The 27,891-nt window shown below is 38.0% G+C and overlaps 1 protein-coding gene across 2 annotated transcripts; it reads right to left on the bottom strand.

Annotated features, from left to right (window-relative positions):
- Positions 1–350: 350 nt before the first annotated feature.
- LOC127809916 (zinc finger protein CONSTANS-LIKE 14-like) lies at positions 351–23,011 on the bottom strand. 2 transcript variants are annotated; one of them, XR_008025306.1, is made up of 8 exons: positions 22,898–23,011; positions 19,564–19,634; positions 19,359–19,456; positions 10,043–10,130; positions 9,664–9,717; positions 9,236–9,304; positions 935–1,200; positions 351–836 (listed from the first exon to the last, which is right to left on the bottom strand). XR_008025306.1 is itself a non-coding variant. In XM_052349096.1 (2 exons), exons 1-2 carry the CDS (start codon positions 1,216–1,218, stop codon positions 734–736), a joined length of 387 nt encoding a protein of 128 aa, XP_052205056.1. In that variant the 5' UTR covers positions 1,219–1,877; the 3' UTR covers positions 351–733. The 2 variants fall into 2 exon arrangements, 1 of the variants encoding a protein (XP_052205056.1); XM_052349096.1 differs by lacking the exons at positions 9,236–9,304; positions 9,664–9,717; positions 10,043–10,130; ... (1 more) ...; positions 19,564–19,634; positions 22,898–23,011 and having other exon boundaries at positions 935–1,877.
- Positions 23,012–27,891: the final 4,880 nt, after the last annotated feature.

Below are 27,891 nucleotides of genomic sequence, written 5' to 3'. Positions count from 1 at the left end.
AAGTGTCTATTAATATCTCTCATAAATAGTATTTATTTTTTATTGATTGACGAATTAATTAAATATTTAATATTCACATAATAATATATTAGAAATTTCATAATTAGTATTGAAAAACTCGTGTATTTAAAATCTATTATTAATTTTACAATAATTAGTACATATTATTTCAAAACAATTAAAAGATTTAAATTATTAATGTAAATTATAAAATATAAATTATTAATGCAATAAGTACTAAATACAAATAATTAATGCAATAAGTACTACTTATTATTTCAAAATAATTGAAAGATTTAAATTATTAATGTAAATTACAAATTGTAAATTGGGGGGGGGGGGGGGGGGGGGGGGGGGGGGGGGACTAAAATTACTTGAACCTACCTTCTCCATGAATATATGATAAGTCAAATTACCCAAGAGTCAAACATATTCCAAAATGATAGCCGATTCCAAACTGATAATTTCGCCAGTTTGTGTCTGCAGAGGAGTTGTTGGAGCCTGCAGCTCATCTCCTGTCATCTACTACGTTTCATGTTAACTAAATGGGAATATAAAATGCCATGTTGCGGAGAGAAGGTATACCATTGAAGTTATTGCTAATCACTACAAACAGAAGGCTATTCAATTTTACATTTTAGGTGAGAGAAGATAGGAATATATACAGGAAAATAGGTAAGGAGGAACAAATTTCCTAATTGAAAAAGTCATTTATAAGGCATTTATAAGGGATTCAACTATCTGGAGCTTCAGTAGCCTTCACAAATCGACCCTTTACTCGCTTCCTGGTGTCTGCTCTTGCTTTCCTTGACTCATATCGAATGTACTTATCATATCTAATTACCAAATAATAGCAAGGAGTTAAAACATTGTGATTTTTGCACTGGAGAACTTCAACATAAACAAGCCAAAATGGAATCGTGGGACTATGTACCTCCGGGTCTTCTTCTTTTCTTTGTAGCGCATCATGGCATTACCTCTGTTTCTTGCAAGCAACTCCGTATCAGCCTTCGCTACTGAGGCTGTTCTTCTGGTCTCACCTCCCACCAGAACAGTGTGTTGTGTAAATTGGATATCTTGCGACACACTATAGCATTTTGATCTATCAAAAGCTGAGCCTGATGATGGTCTTGCTATAGGTAGATTGTTGCTCTCTGATGTTGCAGGGCCCTGACTTGCTGTGGCATTATTTGGGTTATTCTGCATTGTTGAAAACATGAATACTTTCTGGCCAGTAAAATGAGATGGAAGAGAGCTTGCAAAATGTACACACAAATCAAATCAGACGAACATCTAGGAACTTCTATTGATCAAACCAGTTAATGGTGTTGGGTCTGGGAAACAAATGCTTCATGTTACCATTTGGGCACAAAATAATTTGATCTTATTAACAGTTACCGAATATTATATTATAATAATCAAGTATAGATATCTCCATAATGGCAACTGTTCAGGAATAACATGACAAAAAATTGATCAATTGCTCTTTGCATCTTAGCAGTTGCCTAATACCATGTGATAGTAATCAAGTAAGGGTATCTCTACTTGTAGTACAGTAGTCCTGTATTATTACTACTTAACTGCACTCACAAGTCGAGCACCATTTGCCCACTTAGAATGTGTTTCTATTCTGTGGGTACTAGTTATCGATGGTCCAGATTTTTCCTTCTCTTGCTGGAAGAGGAACCCCAAAAGGCATAAACAAAGTCACTAGACCAGACTCCAGAGTCCCATATTATGCATTCAGCTCTATCCCTAAGTGTCCGTCAGATAGCGCCCCCTCCCCTCCCCCCTAGTTCTGCTTCTTCTTCTCTTCCTAGTAACACTAGATCTAGATCTAACCAAAAAAAAAGAAACGTCAGAGCAGCCACGTCACGTGCAACTGTAGCTCGTACTGTTGCTTCACCTTTTCCTGTGGCAGAGACAGCACAAAAGCTATTGGCATACGTCCCTGCACTGGTAGAAGTTGCAGCAGCTAAATTTCCATGGACATCAACGGTATCGTGAAGGTGCTTTATGAGTAAAAACAAATTTCGGCAAGCACAAATGCATGATTACTGAATTCTTAAGAAACATTTCAAGCTTCCAGCCAACAAGAATTAATCACAAAAAGTTGCAGCCAGCCGGCCAGCCTTTTGTTCAAGTACAAGGAATTGTGGACAGAAATATTGAAACTTATCAAATTATTATTCCCCTAATTATAAGATCAGCATCACATGTGTATCTACAGCAAGCATTTCAATATTTTCTCAAAATAAAAAACAGAGAAACAAATATTAAAACATACTGTAAAGCATATGTGATCCGGCATATTTTCTCTAATCTGCTGTAATTCTGTTGTTAATGATCAATATTTTGTTTTGCTTTATTCTGTTCAAAGAATATGTAAAGCTGGCTGCAGCAGAAATTAAGGAAGATGTTTCTTAGATTACCAATATATAAAGTTTTGAGCTGTAATCACATATTATTATTCCCCTAATTATAAGATCAGCATCACATGTGTATCTACAGCAAGCATTTCAATATTTTCTCAAAATAAAAAACAGAGAAACAAATATTAAAACATACTGTAAAGCATATGTGATCCGGCATATTTTCTCTAATCTGCTGTAATTTTGTTGTTAATGATCAATATTTTATTTTGCTTTCTTTTGTTCAAAGAATATGTAAAGCTGGCTGCAGCAGAAATTAAGGAAGATGTTTCTTAGATTACCAACATATAAAGTTTTGAGCTGTGAATATGTGATCCAGCTTAAAGTTAGCTGAAATTTAGGAGTCAAAGTTTCCTTTATTAGTCAAGAGTAGTTGTTCGCTGTTGAAAAGTTTCTTTAATTCCTTGTGAATGTGAGTTAAGGGTTCTGTTTTTTCCAGCACATATAACTCTCCATTTCGTTGCTTCAAAAAGCTAACAAGTGGTATCAGAGCTTCTTGGATCTTAGAGAGGGTTGTGAGTGTTCGAAGAATAGAAGCTGAGAGGAAATCTGTAGGATAAAAACATTCTGCAAATGGATTCCAGTCATTATTCAGCACAACCACCACCACAGTTCACAGGTGAAAACTGTCTCTTGGGCAATAAAAATGAAGGCCTACCTTCAGGCTTATGATCCGTGGGAAGTAAAAGAGACAGGAGAAGATCCACCACCTTTCAGGGAAAATCCTACCATTGCTCAGATAAAGCATCACAGCAAGGAGGTTGCAGAAAAGTTTAAAGCCCTATCAGCTACTCATGGAGCTGTTTCTGAGTCAATCTCTACTAGGATTATGGCATGTACTGCAGCAAAGGAAGTTTGGTCCCAAAGATTAAGGAAGAGTTCCAGGGAAGCATGGGAACTAGGCAAATGCAAGTTCTCAATTTAAGCAGAAAATTTGAGTCTCTCAAGATGGAGGAATTAGAGACTAAAGGAATTCTCTAACAGACTTCTCAAAGTTGTAAATCGGATCAGAATTATGGGTGAAGAATTGAATGATAAATGTGTGGTGGAAAAGGTTCTAATAAGTCTACGAGAAAAGTTTGAAGCAAAGATCTCATCACTAGAAGAGTCAAGAGATTTTTCTCAATTTTCCTTAGCTGAGTTGGTAAATGCTTTGCAAGCCACAGCGCAGAGGAGGACTATTAGACAAGATGAGTCCTCAGAAAATGCTTTTGTGGCCAATCAGAAAGGAAAAGCACCTGCAGCTGGTGGAGGCAAAATGAGTTATGGTGGTGTCAAGACCTAGGTCTTGAATCTAGGGTTTCCAATGTAGAAACGGGAAGGAAGAATGGATGAGAGAGAAATTAGAGAGAAAACGGAGAAGGGAATAGAGAGAGAACATAAGAATTGTATTCAAAATTCTTGTTATTCTCTAATACAAGTTGGTGTAGCTTATATATAGCTAACCAAAAACAGTTACGGAATGTCACTGACTGCTAACCACCAATTGTAGAGAGAAAATCTGCTGCAATAGTCCTCATATATCTCCTACACCCTACGAACTTGAGGGCAGCATGGGGAAAATGAGTTAACAGATTAGGCAAGTATTCACAGGTGCTATTGATAGGGTGCAGATGGGACCATTGGACCAATACTTGTGTAAGAGGAAGATTGTTCCTGTAAATCACTCTCCTATCCAAAATTACAAAAGGTTCCACCTTGAAATCCCCATCAGTAGTTAGAGGAGGTAAAGTAGGACTGTAATGGCCAATGGATCCAATGGTCTTCTTCAATAAAGACACATGGAAAATTGGATGCATGTTAGTATGAGGTGGAAGCTGAAAACGATAGGCCAAAGGCCCAACCTTAGCAATGATAGGGAAGGGTCCAAAATACTTAGGACTCAGCTTAGAATGAGAAAAAGAATTTTTTATGGGAGTGTTTGGTCTTGAGATAAACCAAATCACCCATAGCAAACTCCCTTTCACTTCTTTCTTTGTCTGCATATTGCTTCATCCGATTTTGGGCAGTGGCTAGCTCCTGTTTAATGAGTTGCAATAATTCTTGGTGAGTCTGTAAATATTGATCCACTGCTGCTACAGAAGAGGAAGAATCCATAGTGGCAGGTAGAAGAGAGGGTTTAATACCAAACAGGGCCTCAAAAGGGGATATTTTCAATGAGCTGTGACAACTAGAATTATTCAACCATTGACCTAAGGCCAACCATGATGGTGCTACGAAGATAGATGCAAGTGTTTTCAGGAGTTTAATTGGCTGTTTGTTGTATCTAACAGCAACCAGACCTGATATCCTATATGCCACCAATTTATTGTCAAGATTTATGCAGAGTCCTAGTGAGTTACACTTAAAGGCTGCCAAACGTGTGCTGAGATACATCAGAGGGACTATAAACTTGGTATTTTGTATAAGGAGTCTGAAAATGCAAAGCTAGTTGGGTACACTGATAGCAACTGGGGAGGCTCAAATGATGACTTAAAGAGTACATCTGACTATGCTTTTGCTCTTGGATCAAGTTTCTTCAGTTGGAATTCCAAGAAGAAAAACATAGTAGCTCAATCAATGGCAGAGACAGAGTATATTGCTGCTGCCGCCGTTCATAAAGCAATATGGGTAAAGAAGATTCTGACTGATATAAAACAGAAGCACAGAAGAGCTACTGAGATATACTGTGATAAAAAGTCTGCTGTAGCCATGTCCAGGAACCCAATATTTCATGGGAAGACCAAGCACATAAAAATAAAATATCACTTTGTTAAGGAGGCAGAGAAAGAAAAAGAAGTTGATTTGATTCACTGCAATTTTGAGGAGCAAGTTGCAGATATAATAACTAAAGCCTTGCACAAGGCAAGTTTCCTTTATTAGTCAAGAGTAGTTGTTGACTGTTGAAAAGTTCATTTTCTACCAGTATATAACCTTATGAATGTGAAGTAGTGGTTCTGGTTTTCCCAGCACATATAACTCTCCATTTCTTTGCTTCAAAAAGCTAGCATAAGTTCCTGGGGACTGTGATTTGCATATTTTTGGGGGTTCAAAAAGGCCTTCCTTCTCCAGAGAGCAGCTATTAGTTACTACTATAGCACATACATTTGTGGTATTTGCTTGAAGAGAGAGCTTAATAACTGGGAAGCTAGGGAGTTTACGCTTTGTTATTTGACTTACCTTTCCCCCATAAGGGGGACTAGTAATGCCTTTTGATGGATGTGATCTGGATCAAATTCATTTTAGTAAAATCTTTTTAAGATTATATATTTAGTTAAGAATGATGCATTATCCTTCTCGAGAAAGAAGATTGCATCCATAGACTTCCTTCTAGAGTGGCATTCTTCTGTCAATGGTCACTACCATCTTCTCAATTTAATGCTGCTAGTGTAGATAATAAGGTGCCAGTTGAAAATCTCCTCATTCTAATACCGCAAGCTCTCATTTCCAGTCCTGGGATATTTTTGGCGATTCCATGTACTATAACGGATTTGATTTAGGCTTTGAAAGATGTTAAAGCTACCAAGACAGGAAGGTAGGCCTTGTTCTGCATACATTTATGTGAATCATCTATGACCAAAATAATAGGAGATTCTTTCAAGATTGTTGAAATCTTTCTTCAAATTAAAGCATTTGTCTTTAATCTCTTCTTGTTGATTCCCAGTGGTTGCGAGCTATCTTGATCAATATTGAGTTAGAGCATTTTGATTGCTTTAATCCCACCATGTGAGAATGGCTATATGAATTCTAACTCACCAATAATTTTTAGCTATGTTTTTACTTTCAAATAAGGCTGTTATGATATATATCATACTTGAAAGTCTCCTACCAAGTTTTTCTTGATCTTCCTCCCCTTCTTTTGCTAAATACATGTTCAATTTCATTCCACTCTCCTTATAAAAACCTCTATTTGTCTTCTACTCACATTACCAAACAATCTTAATCTTGTCGAATGACCTCATTTCTAATTTTAACTTTTCTTATATGGTGAAACACCCATTTCAGGCGGCTGTTTACTTTATATGGCGCGAGTGTAACAACCGTTGCTTTCGGGATAGTGAGCACCCTCCGGGCCAGCTTGCGTACCAGATCCAACGGCAGTTTGGGTGAGGCTGGCCTCCATGCAGTTTTCTCAGTCCCTTCAGAGCATTGCCCTGGTTCATTTCTGGCGGCTTCCTCATTCCTGTTTCCGCTCATGTCCAGGTGCTTGATCTTCTCTCCCATCTTCATGCCTTTGGTCGTGTTCTCTCTCCATGGCGTGTTGTGCCTGGGAGGTCTCGTTGTTTTTTCTTTGTAGCTTTGATGGTGCAGCTTTCCATGGTTCTGTTGTTTTCATGTGTTCTTATGTGACTCTTTCCTGCCTCGTGTGTTTGAGGTGATGTTTTCTGTCCTTATTTTTGCCTTGCGTTGGCTTGTGATGTAGTTATGTTCTCTGCTCGGGGTATGCCCCAGTTGTGTTTGTAGTCGCTCTTGCGCTTGTTATTTGTTCTATATAATTCTTATTTACAGAAAAAAGAAACACCCATTTTAACATCCTCATCTTTGCTATGCTTATATTTTGTACACGTTGGTGCTTTATTGCCTAAAATTTTGTCATACAACAAAATTGGTCTTGCATGTTATAACTATCTTACCTTAATTCTATGGATGGCACATTAATCTCTCATCATTTTGGATGATCGATCCAAGATATCTAAAGTAATCTTTTCTTGGCATGACATGATCTTTGAATTTTATCACAACATCATCTACGCTAATATTTTTACTAAACTTACATTCTATATATTTAGTTTTCACCCTACTTAATTTAAAATGATTATATCCTAAAGCATCCTTCCGTATCTCGAGCTAGTATTCATTCCTTCTTTTTGTCTCATCCACAAACACAATGTCATCTCTAATAGCATACACCATCGCACCTTTACTTGTGCATGTTTAGTGAGTTCATCCATTACTAGGGCAAAAAGGTGCAGGCTTAATGAAGATCCTTGATGTAATCCAATTGGTATCGGAAAATCTTCAATATCTCATTCACAAATTTTAACACATTTTTCTGCTCCATGATGCTTGTTTTTTCCTAGGTATGATACACGTCTTTGTTAACCTATATATATAAGCAATTTGAACTCCTTTTTTCTCTATGAACCTCCATAAGACTTCTCTATGAACTTTGCACAAGTTTTTCTAAATTCATAACACCATGAGTAAAGCCTTTTGTTTATTTCTATACCTTTACCATAGGCGCCTCAAGTATATAACTTCCATTATCAATCTACTAGGCACGAAACAGAATTGATTTCCAGACAACTTGGTGCCTTTGAACATGTCCTTATTTTGTTGTTTAAGTACACCCCTCACAAAATGAGGAGCTGCATGCACTAGTCTTTTTCCCAAGCATTCATGCAGAGAACATACCCACTGATGTAAAAAGCTATCACGACCCAATTAGTTTAAAATGGAACGACTATTTAAGTATCATGATTGAAATAGCAAGACGTAAAAAAAAGAGAACAAAAAAAGGGAAAGGAATACAATGGAATAAAAGGTAAAAGATCATTACAGTGATAACTGCTAGTGTTGAAGCTGTATGTAGACCTCTAAAGAACAATCCAACTACTTCCTGTAGTCGAAAACATCATAAAAATATGGCCAAATAGACTAATTTATACTGAACTTATGGTCTTTTTTCACTATTATCCAGTTTTGACATTTGTTTCAATTTTATCATCTAACATTAACTTTTGTTTAAATTTTGTTCTAAAGCGGACAAGCGTGTGGCCCTGCAGACGTGGCGCTGAGGTGGCGTGTTGTTGTGTCCAATAATGGACACATTAGAAAAATAATCCCATGGTTGACTTTGATCCAAATTTGACCTAGTGGGTCGATCAAACATTTAATGGGTCAAAACCCATCTTCTTCCCCAAATCAACTAGGGTTTCGCCTTCCATCTTGCGCTACCACCACTATCGCCATTCTCATTTTTGCCTTTTCCTTGCCCCTAGCCGCCTCCTTCTTTCTCACTCTTCATCGCGGGTGGTTTGCTTCCATTAATGGCGGTCACATAGGCAGCCGATTGGAAAAAAAAGAGAGAGGGGAGAAGACCGGAGGTCAAGGGGAAAAAACGACCATGGCGAGGTCGATGTTGAGAAGAAGACAAGGGCCATGGGTCTATTGCCGTCGATCGATTGGGCCTTGCTTCCGCCATCGTCGACGATGTTCTCCAAAATTGAGGTTCACCGTGATTGCCTTGACTGACGGTTCGTGTCCCCTTTTGGTCGATGACTCGCCGACGTGGGTCATCGTTTTGGTCCACCGATTGACGCGAGTCTTCTCAGCCACAGGTCGAATCTCGGCATTGCAATGGCCAACGATGCCGTGGCCGATGACCTCTGGTGACTCCCATGCCCAAAAATCTTTGTGCTCGACATGGCTCGCGTGGCGTGACAAGAGGGTTGAGGCCTCAAGTTACCGGCGATGAGAGAACAAAAAGGCGACCGGCGATGAAGGAAGGCGGCGGCAACTGTTTAGGATGTAAAACCTAGTGGCTTGAGTGTTGAAGATGATGGGTTTCTTTTGTTGATGTGTCCAATAATGGACACATCAGCACGCCACCTAAGCACCGCATATGTTGGGGCTCTCGCCTGTCCGCTTGTGGATAAAAGTGAAATCAAAGTTTAAATTTGATAACCAAATTGAACAAAAGGTCAAAACTGGATAAAATTAAAAAATGACCCTAAGCTCAGGATAAAATAATCTATTCGGCCTAAAAATATATTGCTCTAGGAAGGGGGAAGAGAGGGAGAGTAATGCATAATGGAACTCACAACCTCTTTAAGAATAAGCTTTAGCGTCCCATCAACTTTCTCATAAGAGCATGAAATCTCGTACTTCACCTGAGCAAAACATCTTACAGTCAGTACAGCGCCAAAACTTCCCTACATAAAAATTGTGCACCTGATAAAAAAATCAATGACGGTAAGTAATGATGAAAGATAAGTACTCGATCAACAATTCAGTAATATTGAAATGCTCAAATACTTAAAAGAAGATTAACAAAATGAAGTGGTTTTACAACTATTCAAACATTAGCAGTTAAGCATCATCTACTTGCACAACCGAGTTCCATCAATGGTTTGCAGTAATCATATTTCCTAATCCCCTTATGCATTCACTTTTTCATATTTTGTGTATTTTCAGATAGCTTACTGTGTGAGGATAGATTGTTAAACGTGGAAGTAAGACTTGATCTAACCTGGTGGATGGCGTGAGTAAACAGGTTCTTCCTCAAGCGAGCACAACCCTTTCCCTAGTAGAAGAAAATAACCATGCCTGAAGTGTTAGGGAAACTGAGCAAGAAAAAAAAAGAAACAGGTCACAATTTCTTGGGACGAGATCATAATCAAGTATAAGTGGAATGAAATTAAAGAGCAATTGCAATTACTTAAAAAGAACCCAATCATAAAGCCAGATGTTAGGCACCAAGAAAACCCCAAGGGTTTTTCCATCAAAGAATCATTTGATCCACCTTCGACAAATAAGTACAATTCACCAAAATGCAGTGAAAATATTTTACGTGGATAACGCCAAAAAGAAAAAATAGTTGTAGAAGATTTTGTCTAGAAATACCATACCTGGGTCAATGAGAAAGTAAGAACAAAGAGTTACTTCTCTGTGTAGGATAGGAACTCTCTAATTTCCCAAGCATTCAGTCCTCAGAACCTGTCCGTTGATGTAAAAAAGCTATCACGACCCAATTAGTTTAAAATGGAACGACTATTTTAACATCATGACTAAAATAGCAAGATAAAAAAAATAAAAAATAAAAAGGGAAAGGAATACAAGGGAATAAAAGGTAAAAGATCACTACAGTGATAACTAAAAGCGTTGAAGCTGCATGTAGACCTTCAAAGAATAATCCGACTATTTTTTGTAGCCGAAAAATTCATAAAAATATATTACTCTAAGAAGGGGAAGAGAGGGAGGCTCCATAATATATTGTGCAAAAATACCATACCTGGATTGTTGAGAAAGTAAGATCAAAGTGTTACGTGTCTGTGTAGTAGAGGAGTTCTCTCATTTTCCAAGCATTCAGTGCGGAGAACATGCCTACTAATGTAAAAAGCTATCACGACCCAATTAGTTTAAAATGGAATGACTATTTAAGAATATGATTGAAATAGCAAGACGTAAAAAAAAAAAAGGGAAAGGAATACAAGGGAGTAAAAGGTAAAAGATCACTAGAAGGGGAAGAGAGGGAGGGCGATGCATAATATATTGTGCAGAAACACCATATTTGGGTCGCTCAGAAAGTAAGATCAAAGTGTAACATGACTATGTAGTAGAGGAGCTCTCTCATTTCCCTAGCATTTAGTGCGAAGAACATGCCCACTGATGTAAAAAGCTATCACGACCCAATTAGTTTAAAATAGAATGACTATTTAAGCATTATGATTGAAATAACAAGACGTAAAAAACAAAAACAAGGGAAAGGAATACAAGGGAGTAAAAGGAAAAACATCACTATAGTGAAAACTAAAAGCGTTGAAGCTGCATGTAGAGCTCCAAAGAACATTCCAACTACTTTCCGTAGTTGAAAAATTCATAAAAATATATTGCTCTAAGAAGGGGAAAAGGGGGAGGCCGATGCATAATATATTGTGCAAAAATACCATACTTGGGTCGCTGAGAAAGTGAGATCAAAGTGTTACATGTTTGTGTAGTAGAGGAGCTCTCTCATTTCCCAAGCATTCATGCAGAGAACATGCCCACAGATGTAAAAAGCTATCATGGCCCAATTAGTTTAAAATGGAACGACTATTTAAGTATCATGATTGAAATAGCAAGCCGTAAAAAAAAGAGAAAAAAAAAGGGAAATGAATACAACGGAATAAAAGGTAAAAGATCACTATAGTGATAACTGCTAGCGTTGAAGCTGCATGTAAACCTCCAAAGAACAATCCAACTACTTCCTGCAGTTGAAAACATCATAAAAATATGGCCAAATAGACTATTTTATACTGAACTTAGGGTCTTTTTCACTATTATCAAATTTTGACATTTGTTTCAATTTTATCATCGAACTTTAACTTTTGTTTTAATTTTGTCCTAAAGTAGACAGGCGTGTGGCCCTGCAGACGTAGTGCTGAGGTGGCGTGTTGTTGTGTCCAATAATGGACACACTAGAAAAATAATCCCATAGTTGACTTTGATCCAAATCTGACCCAGTGGGTCGACCGAACATTTAATAGGTCAAAACACATCTTCTTCCCCAAATCAACTAGGGTTTCGCCTTCTACCTTGCGTTGTCGCCGCCACCGCCGTTGCCGTTTTTTGCTTTTCCCTGCCCCTAATCGCCTCCTTCTTTCTCACTCTTCATGGCAGGTGACATGCTTCCATTAATGGCAGCCACATAGGCAGCCGATTGGAAAAAGAAGAGAGAGGGGAGAAGACCGAAGGTCAACGGGAAAAAACGACCATGGCGAGATCGATGTTGAGATGAAGACAAGGGCCATGGGTCTATTGCCGTCGATCGATTGGGCCTTGCTTCCGTCATTGTCGACGATGTTCTCCAAAATTGAGGTTCATCGTGACTGCCCTGACTGACGGTTCGTGCCCCCTTTTTGTCAATGGCTCGCCGACATGGGTCATCATTTTGGTCGACCGATTGATGCGAGTATTCTTAGCCACGGGTCGAATCTCGGCATTGCAATGACCATCGACGCCATTGTCGATGACCTCCGGTGACTCCCATGCCTGAAAATCTTTGTGCTCGATAGGGCTTGCGTGGCGTGACCAGAGGGTTGAGGCCTCGGCTTATCGGCGATGAGAGAACAAAAAGGCGACCGGCGATGAAGGAAGGTGACGGTAACTGTTTAGGATGTAAAACCTAGTGGCTTGAGTGTTGAAGATGATGGGTTTCTTTTGCTGATGTGTCCAATGGACACATCAACACGCCACCTAAGCACCACGTATGTTGGGGCTCTCGCCTGTCCGCTTGGGGATAAAATTGAAATCAAAGTTTAAATTTGAAGACCAAATTGAACTAAAGGTCAAAACTGGATAAAATTCAAAAATGACCCTAAGCTCAGGATAAAATAGTCTATTCGGCTTAAAAATATATTGCTCTAAGAAGGGGGAAGAGAGGGAGAGTAATGCATAATGGAACTCACAACCTCCTTAAGAATAAGCTTTAGCATCTCATCAACTTTCTCATAAGAGCGTGAAATCTCGTATTTCACCTGAGCAAAACATCTTACAGTCAGTACAGCGCCAAAAATTCCCTACATAAAAATTGTGCACCTGATAAAAAAATCAATGACGGTAAGTAATGATGAAAGATAAGTACTCGATTAACAATTCTGTAAAATTGAAATGCTCAAATACTTAAAAGAAGATTAACAAAATGAAGTGGTTTTACTACTATTCAAACATTAGCAGTTAAGCATCATCTACTTGCACAACCAAGTTCCATCACTGGTTTGCAATAATTATATTTCCTAATCCCCTTATGCATTCCCTTTTTCATATTTTGTGAATTTTTAGATAGTTTACTGTGTGAGGATAGATTGTAAAATGTGCAAGTAAGACTTGATCTAACCTGGTGGATACACTAGTCTTTTTCCTTAGCTATTGTGCACAAGTAGTGCCCATTTTGGGGCTTTTATTACAATGATATAGTTGTTATCTCTCTCTCTCTCTCACACACACACACACACAAAGGGCCATCATTTTTAGTTTATCGAAAGATTTGAACACAAGGAAGTCTAACATACATAAAAGAGAGAATAATTACATATGAAGATTAAAGTCTGGAAAAAATGAATTTAAAGATTGAAAAGGACTTTAACCATTGAGAACCCTAGATGGTACGCTATTAATGACATAAGTTCCAGTTAACACAGCTTCCCCCCAAAAATATTTTGGCACATAATGATGATGGAGTAAGGTTCGAGTGACATTGAGAAGATGACACATCTTTCTCTCTGCCACCCCATTTTGTTGGGGTGTATCAATGCAAAACGACTCATGTATGATTCCCTCTTGTTGGAAATAATTTTACAAGTGAGTGTTAAAGTAATACAAAGGAGTAAAAGGTAAAAGATCTATAACGCCCCACTTTCAATTACACAATGAAGCAATAAGATAAATTTTACAAATACATAAATTTTACTATACAGTCGCAGAACCGCACACAAACACCATACATCCTTAAGTATCTTAACTGCTATTTAAATTACAACATTGGGATTACACGGGTACACAAATAAATCCAACTCTAAATCAGCCAGGCACCACCTCTGAATCCTTGCTCGTGCTAGAACTGGAGTACCTGATAAGCTTAACATACCTGGAACGTTGAATGTTCCAGGGATACGTATGAAACACTCGAGTTAGATTGTTACATCTAAGTGAGTGGTACAAGAAAAGAAACTATGCATGCAAGAGCAACATGCAACTTTGCCAGGAGACATGTAGAAATAAGAACCAAATCTCCCAAGATCACGGCTCACCGCAAGAGCACAAGATCCCCTGTGATATCCCAAAACTAGCCACAAGTACAAATACCGAGATGCATGTAAAATAGGCAAGATTTGCTCAAAAGCAAGAAACACATGAGATGTAATCTCTTGGCCCCCTTACACAGGCATGAGATATCCTCCTTATTTACCATGTATGAATCCCTTGGCCCCCTTACACAAGCTCGAGGTAGCCCCCTTACACAGGCCCACGTGGTCGGCCCCCCGTGGTAGTTCACACACGACAAGCCACCAACTCGCCACAGTCACCCAAATGATATGATGTATGACAAAGCAGAAGGAATATGATATGCAAGCCACAAGCCACACACGAAAGCCATCGTGTTCAAACCCGGTGCAACAAAATAGAAGGGATATGCTCGAAACAAAGGGGAACGTAAGATGTAAGCAACAAACCATCCATAAATGAAACTGAGAGTGATCAAGAGAAAGCAAGAAGCATGAACAAGAACCACTCACAAATGAAACCAAGAATGATCAAGAGGATGCATGCACAAGAACCACTCACCTTTAAGGTTTACCCTAAGAAGCATTGTTTACGACGAGCAGGAATGGTTTTCTCATGGTTTTTACATTGTTTGGCGCGACCTACAGTGGCAGCCCAAACTTTCCGACGAGGCCTTTTCTCCCTCGTTCTTAGCGGACTTTTCTCCCTTCTTTTGGGAGTATTCTCCCCTTTCTCCCAAGAACAAGATCCTCCCATTTGATTCCCTCAATTTGGCATAAATTCAACTCAAACTTACTTTGAATGGTTTGTGATCAACCTAGCCCCTATTTATAGAATTTTCTAACCAACCACATGTTGCCACCTCAAGGGTCACCATGAGTCCTTAACTTAGCTTCCAAGTAGTCCAATGGTTGCTTGCCATGTGTCATTAAAAATAAGGTTTGGAGACTTTTGGAGGCTTAAGTAGTCTTGGAAGTTAAGCAAAAGACTTGGAAAAAGACTTAGGGAAGACTTGGAGAAGACTTTGGAAAAGACTTAAGGAAGACTTAAAGAAGACTTACTTTAACAAAGACTTGGACTTGGACTTCAAAATGATCAAACGCTCCATTTGATTCGAGTTTGAAATCCAAGATATTTTGAAGCGATATTTTAAGGTTTCAACAAACGATGCTTCGATCCGAACTTTTCACCTAACTGCACTTAGACACTTTGACACTTGGTCCCCGAGCCATTTTAATTGCACTTTTTGGTCCCTATAAAATGGATAAATTACACTTGGCACCCCAACATTTTAGATAAATTACACTTTTACCCAACTTCAATATTTACGATTTTGCCACTAGTTCAGAAACTGAACTTTTGTCTCAAGACTTCTATAATCCTACCCATTGATGTAAAAGGCCATCACGACCCAATTATTTTAAAATGAAACGACTATTTTAACATCATAATTGAAATAGCAAGACCTAAAAAAAAATAAAACATAAAAAAGGAAAGGAATAAAAGGTAAAAGATCACTAAAGTGAAAACTAAAAGTGTTGAAGCTACATGTAGAGCTCCAAAGAATGACAATGGCGAGATCGATGTTGAGAAGAAGATAAAGGCCATGAGTCTATTGCCGTCGATCGATTGGGCCTTGCTTCCGCCATCGTCGACGATGTTCTCCAAAATCAAGGTTCACCGTGACTGCCCTGACTGACGGTTCGTGTCCGCTTTTGGTCAATGGCTCATCGACGTGGGTCATCATTTTGGTCGACCGATTGACACGAGTCTTCTCAGCCACGGGTCGAATATCGGCATTGCAATGGCCATCGACGTCATGGCCGATGAGCTTTAGTCACTCCCATGCCCGAAAATCTTTGTGCTCGACATGGCTCGCGTGGCGTGACCAGAGGGTTGAGGCCTCGGGTTATCAGCGATGAGTGAACAAAAAGGCAACGATGAAGGAAGGCGGCGGCAACTGTTTAGGATGTAAAACCTAATGGCTTGAGTGTTGAAGATGGTGGGTTTCTTTTGCTGATGGACATATCAGCACGCCACCTAGTCTTTTTCCTTAGCTATTGTGCACAAGTAGTGCCCATTTTGGGGCTTTTATCACAATGATATAGTTGTTATCTCTCTCTCTCACACACACACACACAAAAGGCCATCATTTTTAGTTTACCAAAAGATTTGAACACAAGGAAGTCTAACATACATAAAAGAGAGAATAATTACATATGAAGATTAAAGTATGGAAAAAAGGAATTTAAAGATTGAAAAAGACTTTGACCATTGAGAACCCTAGATGGTACGCTATTAATGACACAAGATGCAGTTAACATAGCTTCCCCCCAAAAATATTTTGGCACATAATGATGATGAAGCAATGTTCGAGTGACATTGAGAAGATGACGCATTTTTCTCTTTGCCACCCTATTTTGTTGGGGTGTATCAATGCAAAACAACTCATGTATGATTCCCTCTTGTTGGAAATAATTTTGCAAGTGAGTGTTAAAGTAATACAAGGGAGTAAAAGGTAAAAGATCACTACAATGAAAACTAAAAGCGTTGAAGCTACTAAAACCGTTAAAGCTGGATGTATACCTCCAAAGAACAATCCAACTACTTTCTGTAGTCAAAAAATTCATAAAAATATATTGCTCTAAGAAGCGAAAGAGAGGGAGCGTTTTTCCATCAAAGAATTATTTGATCCACCCTCGACAAATAAGTACAATCCACCAAAATGCAGTGAAAATATTTTACGTGGATAACGCCAAAAAGTTGCATTTCCCAAGCATTCAGTCCTGAGAACCTGCCCATTGATGTAAAAAGCTATCACGACCCAATTAGTTTAAAATGGAACGACTATTTTAACATCATGAATGAAATAGCAAGATAAAAAAAAATAAAAAAGGAAAGGAATACAAGGGAATAAAAGGTAAAAGATCGCTACAGTGATAACTAAAACCGTTGAAGCTGCATTTAGACCTGCAAAGAACAATCCAACTACTTTCTGTACTCGAAAAATTAATAAAAATATATTGCTCTAAGAAGAGGAAGAGAGGGAGGGTGATCCATAATATATTGTGCAAAAAATACCATACCTGGGCCGCTGAGAAAGTAAGATCAAAGTGTTAAATGTCTGTGTAGTAGAAGAGCTCTCTCATTTTCCAAGCATTCAGTCCAAAGAACATGCCCATTGATGTAAAAAGCTATCATGACCCAATTAGTTTAAAAAAGATTGCCTATTTAAGCATCATGATTGAAATAGCAAGACGTAAAAAACAAAAAAACAAAAAAAAGGAAAATTAATACAAGGGAGTAAAAAGTAAAAGATCACTACAATGAAAACTAAAAGCGTTGAAGCTGCATGTAGAGCTCCAAAGAACATTCCAACTATTTTCCGTAGTTGAAAAATTCATAAAAATATATTGCTCTAAGAAGGGGAAGAGAGGGAGGGCGATGCATAATATATTGTGCAAAAATATTATACCTAGGTCGCTGAGAAAGTAAGATCAAAGTGTTACATGTCTGTATAGTAGAGGAGCTCTCTCATTTCCCAAGCATTCATGCGGAGAACATACCCACTGATGTAAAAAGCTATCACGACCCAATTAGTTTAAAATAAAATGACTATTTAAGCATCATGATTGAAATAACAAGACGTAAAAAACAAAAAAAAAGGGAAAGGAATACAAGGGAGTAAAAGGAAAAAGATCACTACAATGAAAACTAAAAGCATTGAAGCTGCATGTAGAGCTCCAAAGAACATTCCAACTACTTTCCGTAGTTGAAAATTTCATAAAACTATATTGTTCTAAGAAGGGAAGAGAGGGAGGGCGATGCATAATACATTGTGCAAAAATACCATACCTGGGTCGCTGAGAAAATAAGATCAAAGTATTACATGTCTGTGTAATAGAGGAGCTCTCTCATTTCCCAAGCATTCATGCGGAGAACATGCCCACAGATGTAAAAAGCTATCATGACCCAATTAGTTTAAAATGGAAGGACTATTTATGCATCATGATTGAAATAACAAAACGTAAAAAAAAGAGAAAAAAGAAAAGGGAAAGGAATACAACAGAATAAAAGGTAAAAGATCACTATAGTGATAACTGCCAGCATTGAAGCTGCATGTAGACCTCCAATTAACAATCCAACTACTTCCTGCAGTCGAAAACATCATAAAAATATGGCCAAATAGACTATTTTATACTGAACTTAGGGTCTTTTTTCACTATTATCCAATTTTGACATTTGTTTTAATTTTATCATCGAACTCTAACTTTTGTTTTAATTTTGTTCTAAAGCAAACAGGCGTGTTGCCCTGCAGACGTGGCGCTGAGGTGGCATGTTGTTGTGTCTAATAATGGACACATTAGGAAAATAATCCCAAGGTTAACTTTGATCCAAATCTGACACAATGGGTCGACTGAAGATTTAATGGGTCAAAACCTATCTTCTTCCCCAAATCACCTAGGCTTTCGCCTTGCACCTTGCATTGCCGCCACCCTCGCCATTGCCCTTTTTGCCTTTTCCCTGCCCCTAGCCGCCTCCTTATTTCTCACTCTTCATCACGGGTGGCTTGATTCCATTAATGGCCGCCACATAGGCAGCCGATTGGAAAAAGAAGAGAGAGGGGAGAAGACCGAAGGTCAAGGGGAGAAAATGACCATGGCTCGCGTGCCGTGACCAGAGGGTTGAGGCCTCGGGTTACCGGCGATAAGAGAACAAAAATGCGACCGACGATGAAGGAAGATGGCGGCAACTGTTTAGGATTTAAAACCTAGTGGCTTAAGGGTTGAAGATGATGGGTTTCTTTTGCTGATCAGCACCCCACCTAAGCACCACGTATGTTGGGGCTCTCGCTTGTCCGCTTGGGGATAAAATTGAAATCAAAGTTTAAATTTGATGACCAAATTGAACTAAAGGTCAAAACGGGATAAAATTCAAAAATGACCCTAAGCTCAATATAAATAGTCTATTCGGCCTAAAAATATATTGCTCTAAGAAGGGGGAAGAGAGGGAGAGTAATGCATAATGGAACTCACAACCTCTTTAAGAATAAGCTTTAGCGTCTCATCAACTTTCTCATAAGACCGTGAAATCACAAACTTCACTTGAGAAAAACATCTTATAGTCAGTATAGCGCCAAAAATTCTGTACATAAAAATTGTGCACTTGATAAAAAAATCAATGACGGTAAGTAATGATGAAACATAAGCACTCGATCAACAATTCAATAATATTGAAATGCTCAAATACTTAAAAGAAGATTAACAAAATGAAGTGGTTTTACAACTATTCAAACATTAGCAGTTGAGCATCATCTACTTGCACAACCAAGTTCCATAACTGGTTTGCAGTAATCATATTTCCTAATCCCTTATGCATTCACTTTTCCATATTCTGTGTATTTTCAGATAGCTTACTGTGTGAGGATAGATTGTTAAACGTGGAAGTAAAACTTGATCTAACCTGATGGATGGCGTGAATAAATAGGTTCTTCCTATATCGAGCACAACCCTTTCCCTAGTAGAAGAAAATAACCATGCCTGAAGCGTTAGGAAACTGAGCTGCAAAAAAAAAAAAAAAAGAGAAACAGGTCACAAGATGAGATCATAATCAAATATAAGTGGCTTGAAATTAAAGGGCAATTGCAATTGCTTAAAAAGAACCCCACCCTAAAGCCAGACGTTAGGCACCAAGAAAACCCCAAGGGTTTTTCCATCAAAGAATCATTTGATCCACCCTCTACAAATAAGTACAATCCACCAAAATGCTGTGAAAATATTTTATGTGGAAAACACCAAAAAGAAAAATAGTTGTAGAAGATTTTTTCTAGAAATACCTTACTTGGGTCATTGAGAAAGTGAGAACGAAGAGGTACTTCTCTGTGTAGGATAGAAGCTCTCTCATTTCCCAAGCATTCAGTCCTGAGAACCTGCCCATTGATGTAAAAAGCTATCACGACCCAATTAGTTTAAAACGGAACGACTATTTTAACATCATAAATAAAATAACAAGACCTAAAAAAAATAAAAAATAAAAAAGGAAAGGAATGAAAAGGGAATAAAAGTTAAAAGAACACTACAGTGATAACTAAAAGCATTGAAGGTGCATGTAGACCTCCAAAGAACAATCTAACTATTTTATGTAGTCGAAAAATTCATAAAAATATATTGCTCTAAGAAGGGGAAGAGAGGGAGGGCGATCCATAATATATTGTGCAAAAATACCATACCTGGGTCGCTGAGAAAGTAAGATCAAATTGTTACATGTCTGTGTAGTAGAGGAGCTCTGTCATTTCCCAAGTATTCAGTGCAAAGAACATGCCCATTGATGTAAAAAGCTATCACGACCAAATTAGTTTAAAATGGAACGACTATTTTAACATCATGACTAAAATAACAAGAAAAAAAATAAAATAAAAAAGGAAAGTAATACAAGGAAATAAAAGATAAAAGATCACTACAGTGCTAACTAAAAGTGTTGAAGCTACATGTAATCCTTCAAAGAACAATCCAACTATTTTCTGTAGCCGAGCAATTCATACAAATATATTGCTTTAAGAAGGGGAATAGAGGGAGGGCGATCCATAATATATTGTCCAAAAATACCATACCTGAGTCGTTGAGAAAGTAAGATCAAAGTGTTACATGTCTATGTAGTAGAGGAGCTCTTTCATTTCCAAAGCATTCAGCGCGGAGAATATGCCCACTGATGTAAAAAGCTATCACGACCCAATTAGTTTAAAATGGAATTACAATTTAAGCATCATGATTGAAATTGCAGGACGTAAAACACAAAAAAACAAAAAAAAGGGAAAGGAATACAAGGGCGTAAAAAGTAAAAGATCACTATAATGAAAACTAAAAGCGTTGAAGCTGCATGTAGAGTTCCAAAGAACATTCCAACTACTTTCCGTAGTTGAAAAATTCATAGAAACATATTCCTCTAAGAAGGGGAAGAGAGGAAGGGCGATGCATAATATATTGAGCGAAAATACCATACCTGGGTGGCTAAGAAAGTAAGATCAACGTGTTACATGTCTGTGAAGAAGATGAGCTCTCTTATTTCCCAAGCATTCATGCGGAGAACATGCCCACTGATGTAAAAAGCTATCACGACCCAATTAGTTTAAAATGGAACGATTAATTAAACATCATGATTGAAATAGCAAGATGTTAAAAAAAAAAAAAAAAAAAAAAGGAAAGGAACGGAACGGAATAAAAGGTAAAAGATCACTATAGTGATAACTGCCAGCATTGAAACTGCATGTAGACCTCCAAAGAACAATCCAACTACTTCCTATAGTCGAAAACATCATAAAAATATGGCCAAATAGACTATTTTATACTGAACTTAGGGTCTTTTTTCACTATTATCCAATTTTGACATTTGTTTCAATTTTATCATTGAACTCTAACTTTTGTTTTAATTTTGTCCTAAAGCGAACAGGCGTGTTGCCCTACAGACGCGGCGCTGAGGTGGCATGTTGTTGTGTCCAATAATGAACACATTAGAAAAATAATCCCACGGTTAACTTTGATCCAAATCTGACACAGTGGGTCGACCGAAGATTTAATGGGTCAAAACCCATCTTCTTCCCCAAATCACCTAGGCTTTCGCCTTGCACCTTGCGCTGCCGCCGCCCCCGCCATTGCCCTTTTTGCCTTTTCCCTGCCTCTAGCCGCCTCCTTATTTCTCACTCTTCATCGCGGGTGGCTTGATTCCATTAATGACCGCCACATAGGCAGCTGATTGGAAAAAGAAGAGAGAGGGGAGAAGACCGAAGGTGAAGGGGAGAAAATGACCATGGCTCGCGTGCCGTGACCAGAGGGTTGAGGCCTCAGGTTATCAGCGATAAGAGAACAAAAAGGTGACTGACAATGAAGGAAGACGGCGGCAACTGTTTAGGATTTAAAACCTAGTGGCTTAAGGGTTGAAGATGATGGGTTTCTTTTGCTGATGTGTCCAACAATGGACACATCAGCACCCCACCTAAGCACCACGTATGTTGGGGCTCTCGCTTGTCCGCTTGGGGATAAAATTGAAATCAAAGTTTAAATTTGATGACCAAATTGAACTAAAGGTCAAAACGGGATAAAATTCAAAAATGACCCTAAGCTCAATATAAATAGTCTATTCGGCCTAAAAATATATTGCTCTAAGAAGGGGGAAGAGAGGGAGAGTAATGCATAATGGAACTCACAACCTCTTTAAGAATAAGCTTTAGCGTCTCATCAACTTTCTCATAAGACCGTGAAATCACAAACTTCACTTGAGAAAAACATCTTATAGTCAGTATAGCGCCAAAAATTCTGTACATAAAAATTGTGCACTTGATAAAAAAATCAATGACGGTAAGTAATGATGAAACATAAGCACTCGATCAACAATTCAATAATATTGAAATGCTCAAATACTTAAAAGAAGATTAACAAAATGAAGTGGTTTTACAACTATTCAAACCTTAGCAGTTGAGCATCATCTACTTGCACAACCAAGTTCCATAACTGGTTTGTAGTAATCATATTTCCTAATCTCTTATGCATTCACTTTTCCATATTCTGTGTATTTTCAGATAGCTTACTGTGTGAGGATAGATTGTTAAACGTGGAAGTAAAACTTGATCTAACCTGATGGATGGCGTGAATAAACAGGTTCTTCCTATATCGAGCACAACCCTTTCCCTAGTAGAAGAAAATAACCATGCCTGAAGCGTTAGGAAACTGAGCTGCAAAAAAAAAAAAAAAAAGGAGAAACAGGTCACAAGATGAGGTCATAATCAAATATAAGTGGCTTGAAATTAAAGGGCAATTGCAATTGCTTAAAAAGAACCCCACCCTAAAGCCAAACACTAGGCACCAAGAAAACAACAAGGGTTTTTCCATCAAAGAATCATTTGATCCACCCTCTACAAATAAGTACAATCCACCAAAATGCTGTGAAAATATTTTACGTGGAAAACACTAAAAAAAAAAATAGTTGTAGAAGATTTTGTCTAGAAATACCTTACTTGGGTCACTGAGAAAGTGAGAACGAAGAGCTACTTCTCTGTGTAGGATAGGAGCTCTCTTATTTCCCAAGCATTCAGTCCTAAGAACCTGCCCATTGATGTAAAAAGCTATCACGACCCAATTAGTTTAAAACGGAACGACTATTTTAACATCATAAATGAAATAACAAGACCTAAAAAAAAATAAAAAATAAAAAAGGAAAGGAATAAAAAGGGAATAAAAGGTAAAAAGATCACTAAAGTGAAAACTAAAAGCGTTGAAGCTGCATGTAGAGCTCCAAAGAACATTCCAACTACTTTCCATAGTTGAAAACTTCATAAAAATATATTTCTCTAAGAAGGGGAAGAGAGGGAGGGCAATGCATGACAAAGTAAGATCAAAGTGTTACATGTCTGTGTGGTAGATGAGCTCTCTCATTTCCCAAGCATTCAGTACAGAGAACTTGCCCATTGATGTAAAAAGCTATCACGACCCAATTAGTTTAAAATGGAATGACTATTTTAACATCATGACTGAAATAACAAGACAAAAAAATAAAAAATAAAAAAGGAAAGTAATACAAGGAAATAAAAGATAAAAGATCACTACAGTGCTAACTAAAACCGTTGAAGCTGCATGTAGTCCTTCAAAGAACAATCCAACTATTTTCTGTAGCCGAGCAATTCATACAAATATGTTGCTTTAAGAAGGGGAATAGAGGGAGGGCGATCCATAATATATTGTCCAAAAATACCATACCTGAGTCGTTGAGAAAGTAAGATCAAAGTGTTACATGTCTATGTAGTAGAGGAGCTCTCTCATTTCCAAAGCATTCAGCGCGGAGAATATGCCCACTGATGTAAAAAGCTATCACGACCCAATTAGTTTAAAATGGAATTACAATTTAAGCATCATGATTGAAATTGCAGGACGTAAAACACAAAAAAACAAAAAAAAAGGGAAAGGAATACAAGGGCGTAAAAAGTAAAAGATCACTACAATGAAAACTAAAAGCGTTGAAGCTGCATGTAGAGCTCCAAAGAACATTCCAACTACTTTCCGTAGTTGAAAAATTCATAAAAACATATTCCTCTAAGAAGGGGAAGAGAGGAAGGGCGATGCATAATATATTGAGCGAAAATACCATACCTGGGTGGCTAAGAAAGTAAGATCAAAGTGTTACATGTCTGTGAAGAAGATGAGCTCTCTTATTTCTCAAGCATTCATGCAAAGAACATGCCCATTGATGTAAAAAGCTATCACGACCCAATTAGTTTAAAATGGAACATCTAATTAAACATCATGATTGAAATAGCAAGACGTTAAAAAAAGAAAAAAAAAAAAAGGAAAGGAATGGAACGGAATAAAAGGCAAAAGATCACTATAGTGATAACTGCCAGCATTGAAACTGCATGTAGACCTCCAAAGAACAATCCAACTACTTCTTGTAGTCGAAAACATCATAAAAATATGGCTAAATAGACTATTTTATACTGAACTTATGGTCTTTTTTCACTATTATGCAGTTTTGACATTTATTTCAATTTTATCATCGAACTTTAACTTTTGTTTTAATTTTGTCCTAAAGCGGACAGGCGTGTCCCTGCAGACATGGCGCTGAGATGGCGTGTTGTTGTGTCCAATAATGGACACGTTAGCAAAACAATCCCATGGTTAAATTTGATCCAAATCTGACCTAATGGGTCGACCGAACATTTAATGGGTTAAAACCCATCTTCTTCCCCAAATCACCTAGGGTTTCACCTTCCACCTTGCGCTACCATCACCCCCGTCGTTGCCATTTTTTCCTTTTCTTTGCCCCTAGCCGCCTCCTTCTTTCTCACTCTTCATCGCGGGTGGCCTGCTTCTATTTATGGCGGCCACATAGGCAGCCGATTGGAAAAAGAAGAGAGAGGGGAGAAGACTGGAGGACAAGGGGAAAAAACGACCATGGCGAGATTGATGTTGAGAAGAAGACAAGGGCCATGGGTCTATTGCCGTTGATTGATTGGGCCTTCCTTCCGCTACCGTTGACGATGTTCTCCAAAATCGAGGTTTATCGTGATTGTCCTGACTGATGGTTCGTGTCCGCATTTGGTCGATGGCTCGCCGACGTGGGTCATGGTTTTGGTCGACTGATTGACACGAGTTTCTCAGCCACGGGTTGAATCTCGGCATTGCAATGGCCATCGACGCCATGGCCGATGACCTCTGGTCACTCCCATGCCTGAAAATCTTCGTGCTCGACATGGCTCGCGTGGCGTGACCAGAGGGTTGAGTCCTCTGGTTACCGATGATGAGAGAACAAAATGGCGACCGACGATGAAAGAAGGCGTCGGCAACTGGTTAGGATGTAAAACCTAGTGGCTTGAGAGTTGAAGATGATGGGTTTCTTTTGTTGATGTGTCCAACAATGGACATATCAGCACGCCATCTAAGCACTTCGTATGTTGGGGCACACGCCTGTCCGCTTGGGGACAAAATTGAAATCAAACTTTAAATTTGATGACCAAATTGAACTAAAGGTCAAAACTGGATAAAATTCAAAAATGACCCTAAGCTCAAGAGAAAATAGTCTATTCGGCCTAAAAATATATTGCTCTAAGAAGGGGGAAGAGAGGGAGAGTAATGCATAATGGAACTCACAACCTCTTTAAGAATAAGCTTTAGCGTCTCATCAACTTTCTCATAAGAGCGTGAAATATCGTACTTCACCCGAGCAAAACATCTTACAGTCAGTATAGCGCAAAAAATTCTGTACATAAAAAATGTACAATGCCTGAAGCGTTAAGGAAACTGAGCTGCAAAAAAAAAAAAAAAAAAAGAAACAGGTCACAATTTCTTGGGATGAGATCATAATCAAGTATAAGTGGATTGAAATTAAAGGGCAATTGCAATTGCTTAAAAAGAACCCAATAATAAAGCCAGGCGTTAGGCACCAAGAAAACCCCAAGGGTTTTTCCATCAAAAAATCATTTGATCCAACCTCGACAAATAAGTACAATCCACCAAAATGCAGTGAAAATATTTTACATGGATAACGCCAAAAAGAAAAATTGTTGTAAAAGATTTTGTCCATAAATACTATACCTAGGTCACTAAGAAAGTAAGAATGAATAGCTACTTCTCTGTGTAGGATAGGAGCTCTCTCATTTCCCAAGCATTAAGTCCTCAGAACCTACCATTGATGTAAAAAGCTATCACGACCCAATTAGTTTAAAATGGAACGGCTATTTTAACATCATAATTGAAATAGCAAGACATAAAAAAAAATAAAAAATAAAAAAGGAAAGGAATACAAAGGGAATAAAAGGTAAAAGATTACTACAGTGATAACTAAAAGCGTTGAAATTGCATGTAGACCACCAAAGAACAATCCAACTACTTTCTGTAGTCGAAAATTTCATAAAAAAATATTCCTCTAAGAATGGGAAGAGAGGGAGGGCGATCCATAATATATTGTGCAAAAATACCATACCTGGGTCGTTGAGAATGTAAGATCAAAGTGTTACATGTCTGTGTAGTAGAGGAGCTCCCTCATTTCCCAGGCATTCAGTCCAGAAAACTTGCCCATTGATGTAAAAAGCTATCACAACCCAATTAGTTTTAAATGGAAAGACTATTTAAGCTTCATGATTGAAATAGCAAAACGTAAAAAAAAAAAAAGGGAAAGGAATACAAGGGAGTAAAAGGTAAAAGATCACTATAGTGAAAACTAAAAGCGTTGAAGCTGTATGTAGACCTCCAAAGAACAATCGAACTACTTTCCCTAGTAAAAAAATTCATAAAAAAATATTGCTCTAAGAAGGGGAAGAGAGGGAGGGCGATACATAATATATTGTGCAGAAACTGAATACCTGGGTCGCTGAGAAACTAAGATCAAAGTGTTACATGTCTGTGTAGTAGAGGAGTTCTCTCATTTCCCAAGCATTTAGTTCAGAGAACCTTCCCATTGATGTAAAAAGCTATCAAGACCCAATTAGTTTAAAATGGAACGACTATTTTAACATCATGACTGAAATAGCAAGCAAAAAAAAAAAAGAAAAAAGAAAAAATGAAAGGAATAAAAGGTAGAAGATCACTACTGTGATAACTAAAAGCGTTGAAGCTACATGTAGACCTCCAAAGAACAATCCAACTATTTTTTGTAGCCGAAAAATTCATAAAAATATATTGCTATAAGAAAGGGAAGAGATGGAGGGCGATCCATAATATATTGTGCAAAATTACCATACCTGGGTCGCCGAGAAAGTAAGATCAAAGTGTTACATGTCTGTGTAGTAGAGGAGCTCTCTCATATCCCAAGCATTTAGTCCAGGGAACCTTCCCATTGATGTAAGAAGTTATCACGACCCAATTAGTTAAAATGGAACGACTATTTTAACATCATGACTGAAATAGCAAGACAAAAAAAAAAATAAAAAATAAAAAAGGACATGAATACAAGGGAATAAAAGGTAAAAGATCACTACAGTGATAACTAAAAGCATTGAAGCTGCATGTAGACCCCCAAAGAACAATCCAACTATTTTCTATAGTCGAAAAATTCATAAAAATATATTGCTCTAAGAAGGGGAAGAGAGGGAGGGCGATCCATAATATATTGTGCAAAAATACCATACCTTGGTCGTTGAGAAAGTAAAATCAAAGTGTTACATGTCTGTGTACTAGAGGAGTTCTCTCATTTCCAAAGCATTCAGTGCGGAGAACATGCCCACTGATGTAAAAAGCTATTACAACCCAATTAGTTTAAAATGGAATGACTTTTTAAGAATCATGATTGAAATAGCAAGACGTAAAAAAAAAAGGGTAAAGGAATACAAGGGAGTAAAAGGTAAAGACACTACAGTGATAACTAAAAGCATTGAAGCTGCAAAGAACATTCGAACTACTTTTCGTAGTTGAAAAATTCATAAAAATATGTTGCTCTAAGATGGGGAAGAGAAGGAGGGCAATGCATAATATATTGTGCAAAAATACCATACCTGGATTGCTAAGAAAGTAAGATT

This window comes from Diospyros lotus, chromosome 9, assembly GCF_014633365.1.
Source record: "Diospyros lotus cultivar Yz01 chromosome 9, ASM1463336v1, whole genome shotgun sequence".
In the NCBI taxonomy this organism is placed as follows: Eukaryota; Viridiplantae; Streptophyta; class Magnoliopsida; order Ericales; family Ebenaceae; genus Diospyros; species Diospyros lotus.
Note: the sequence above shows the minus strand (reverse complement) of the source record. Positions and strands in the feature narration are given on the sequence as shown.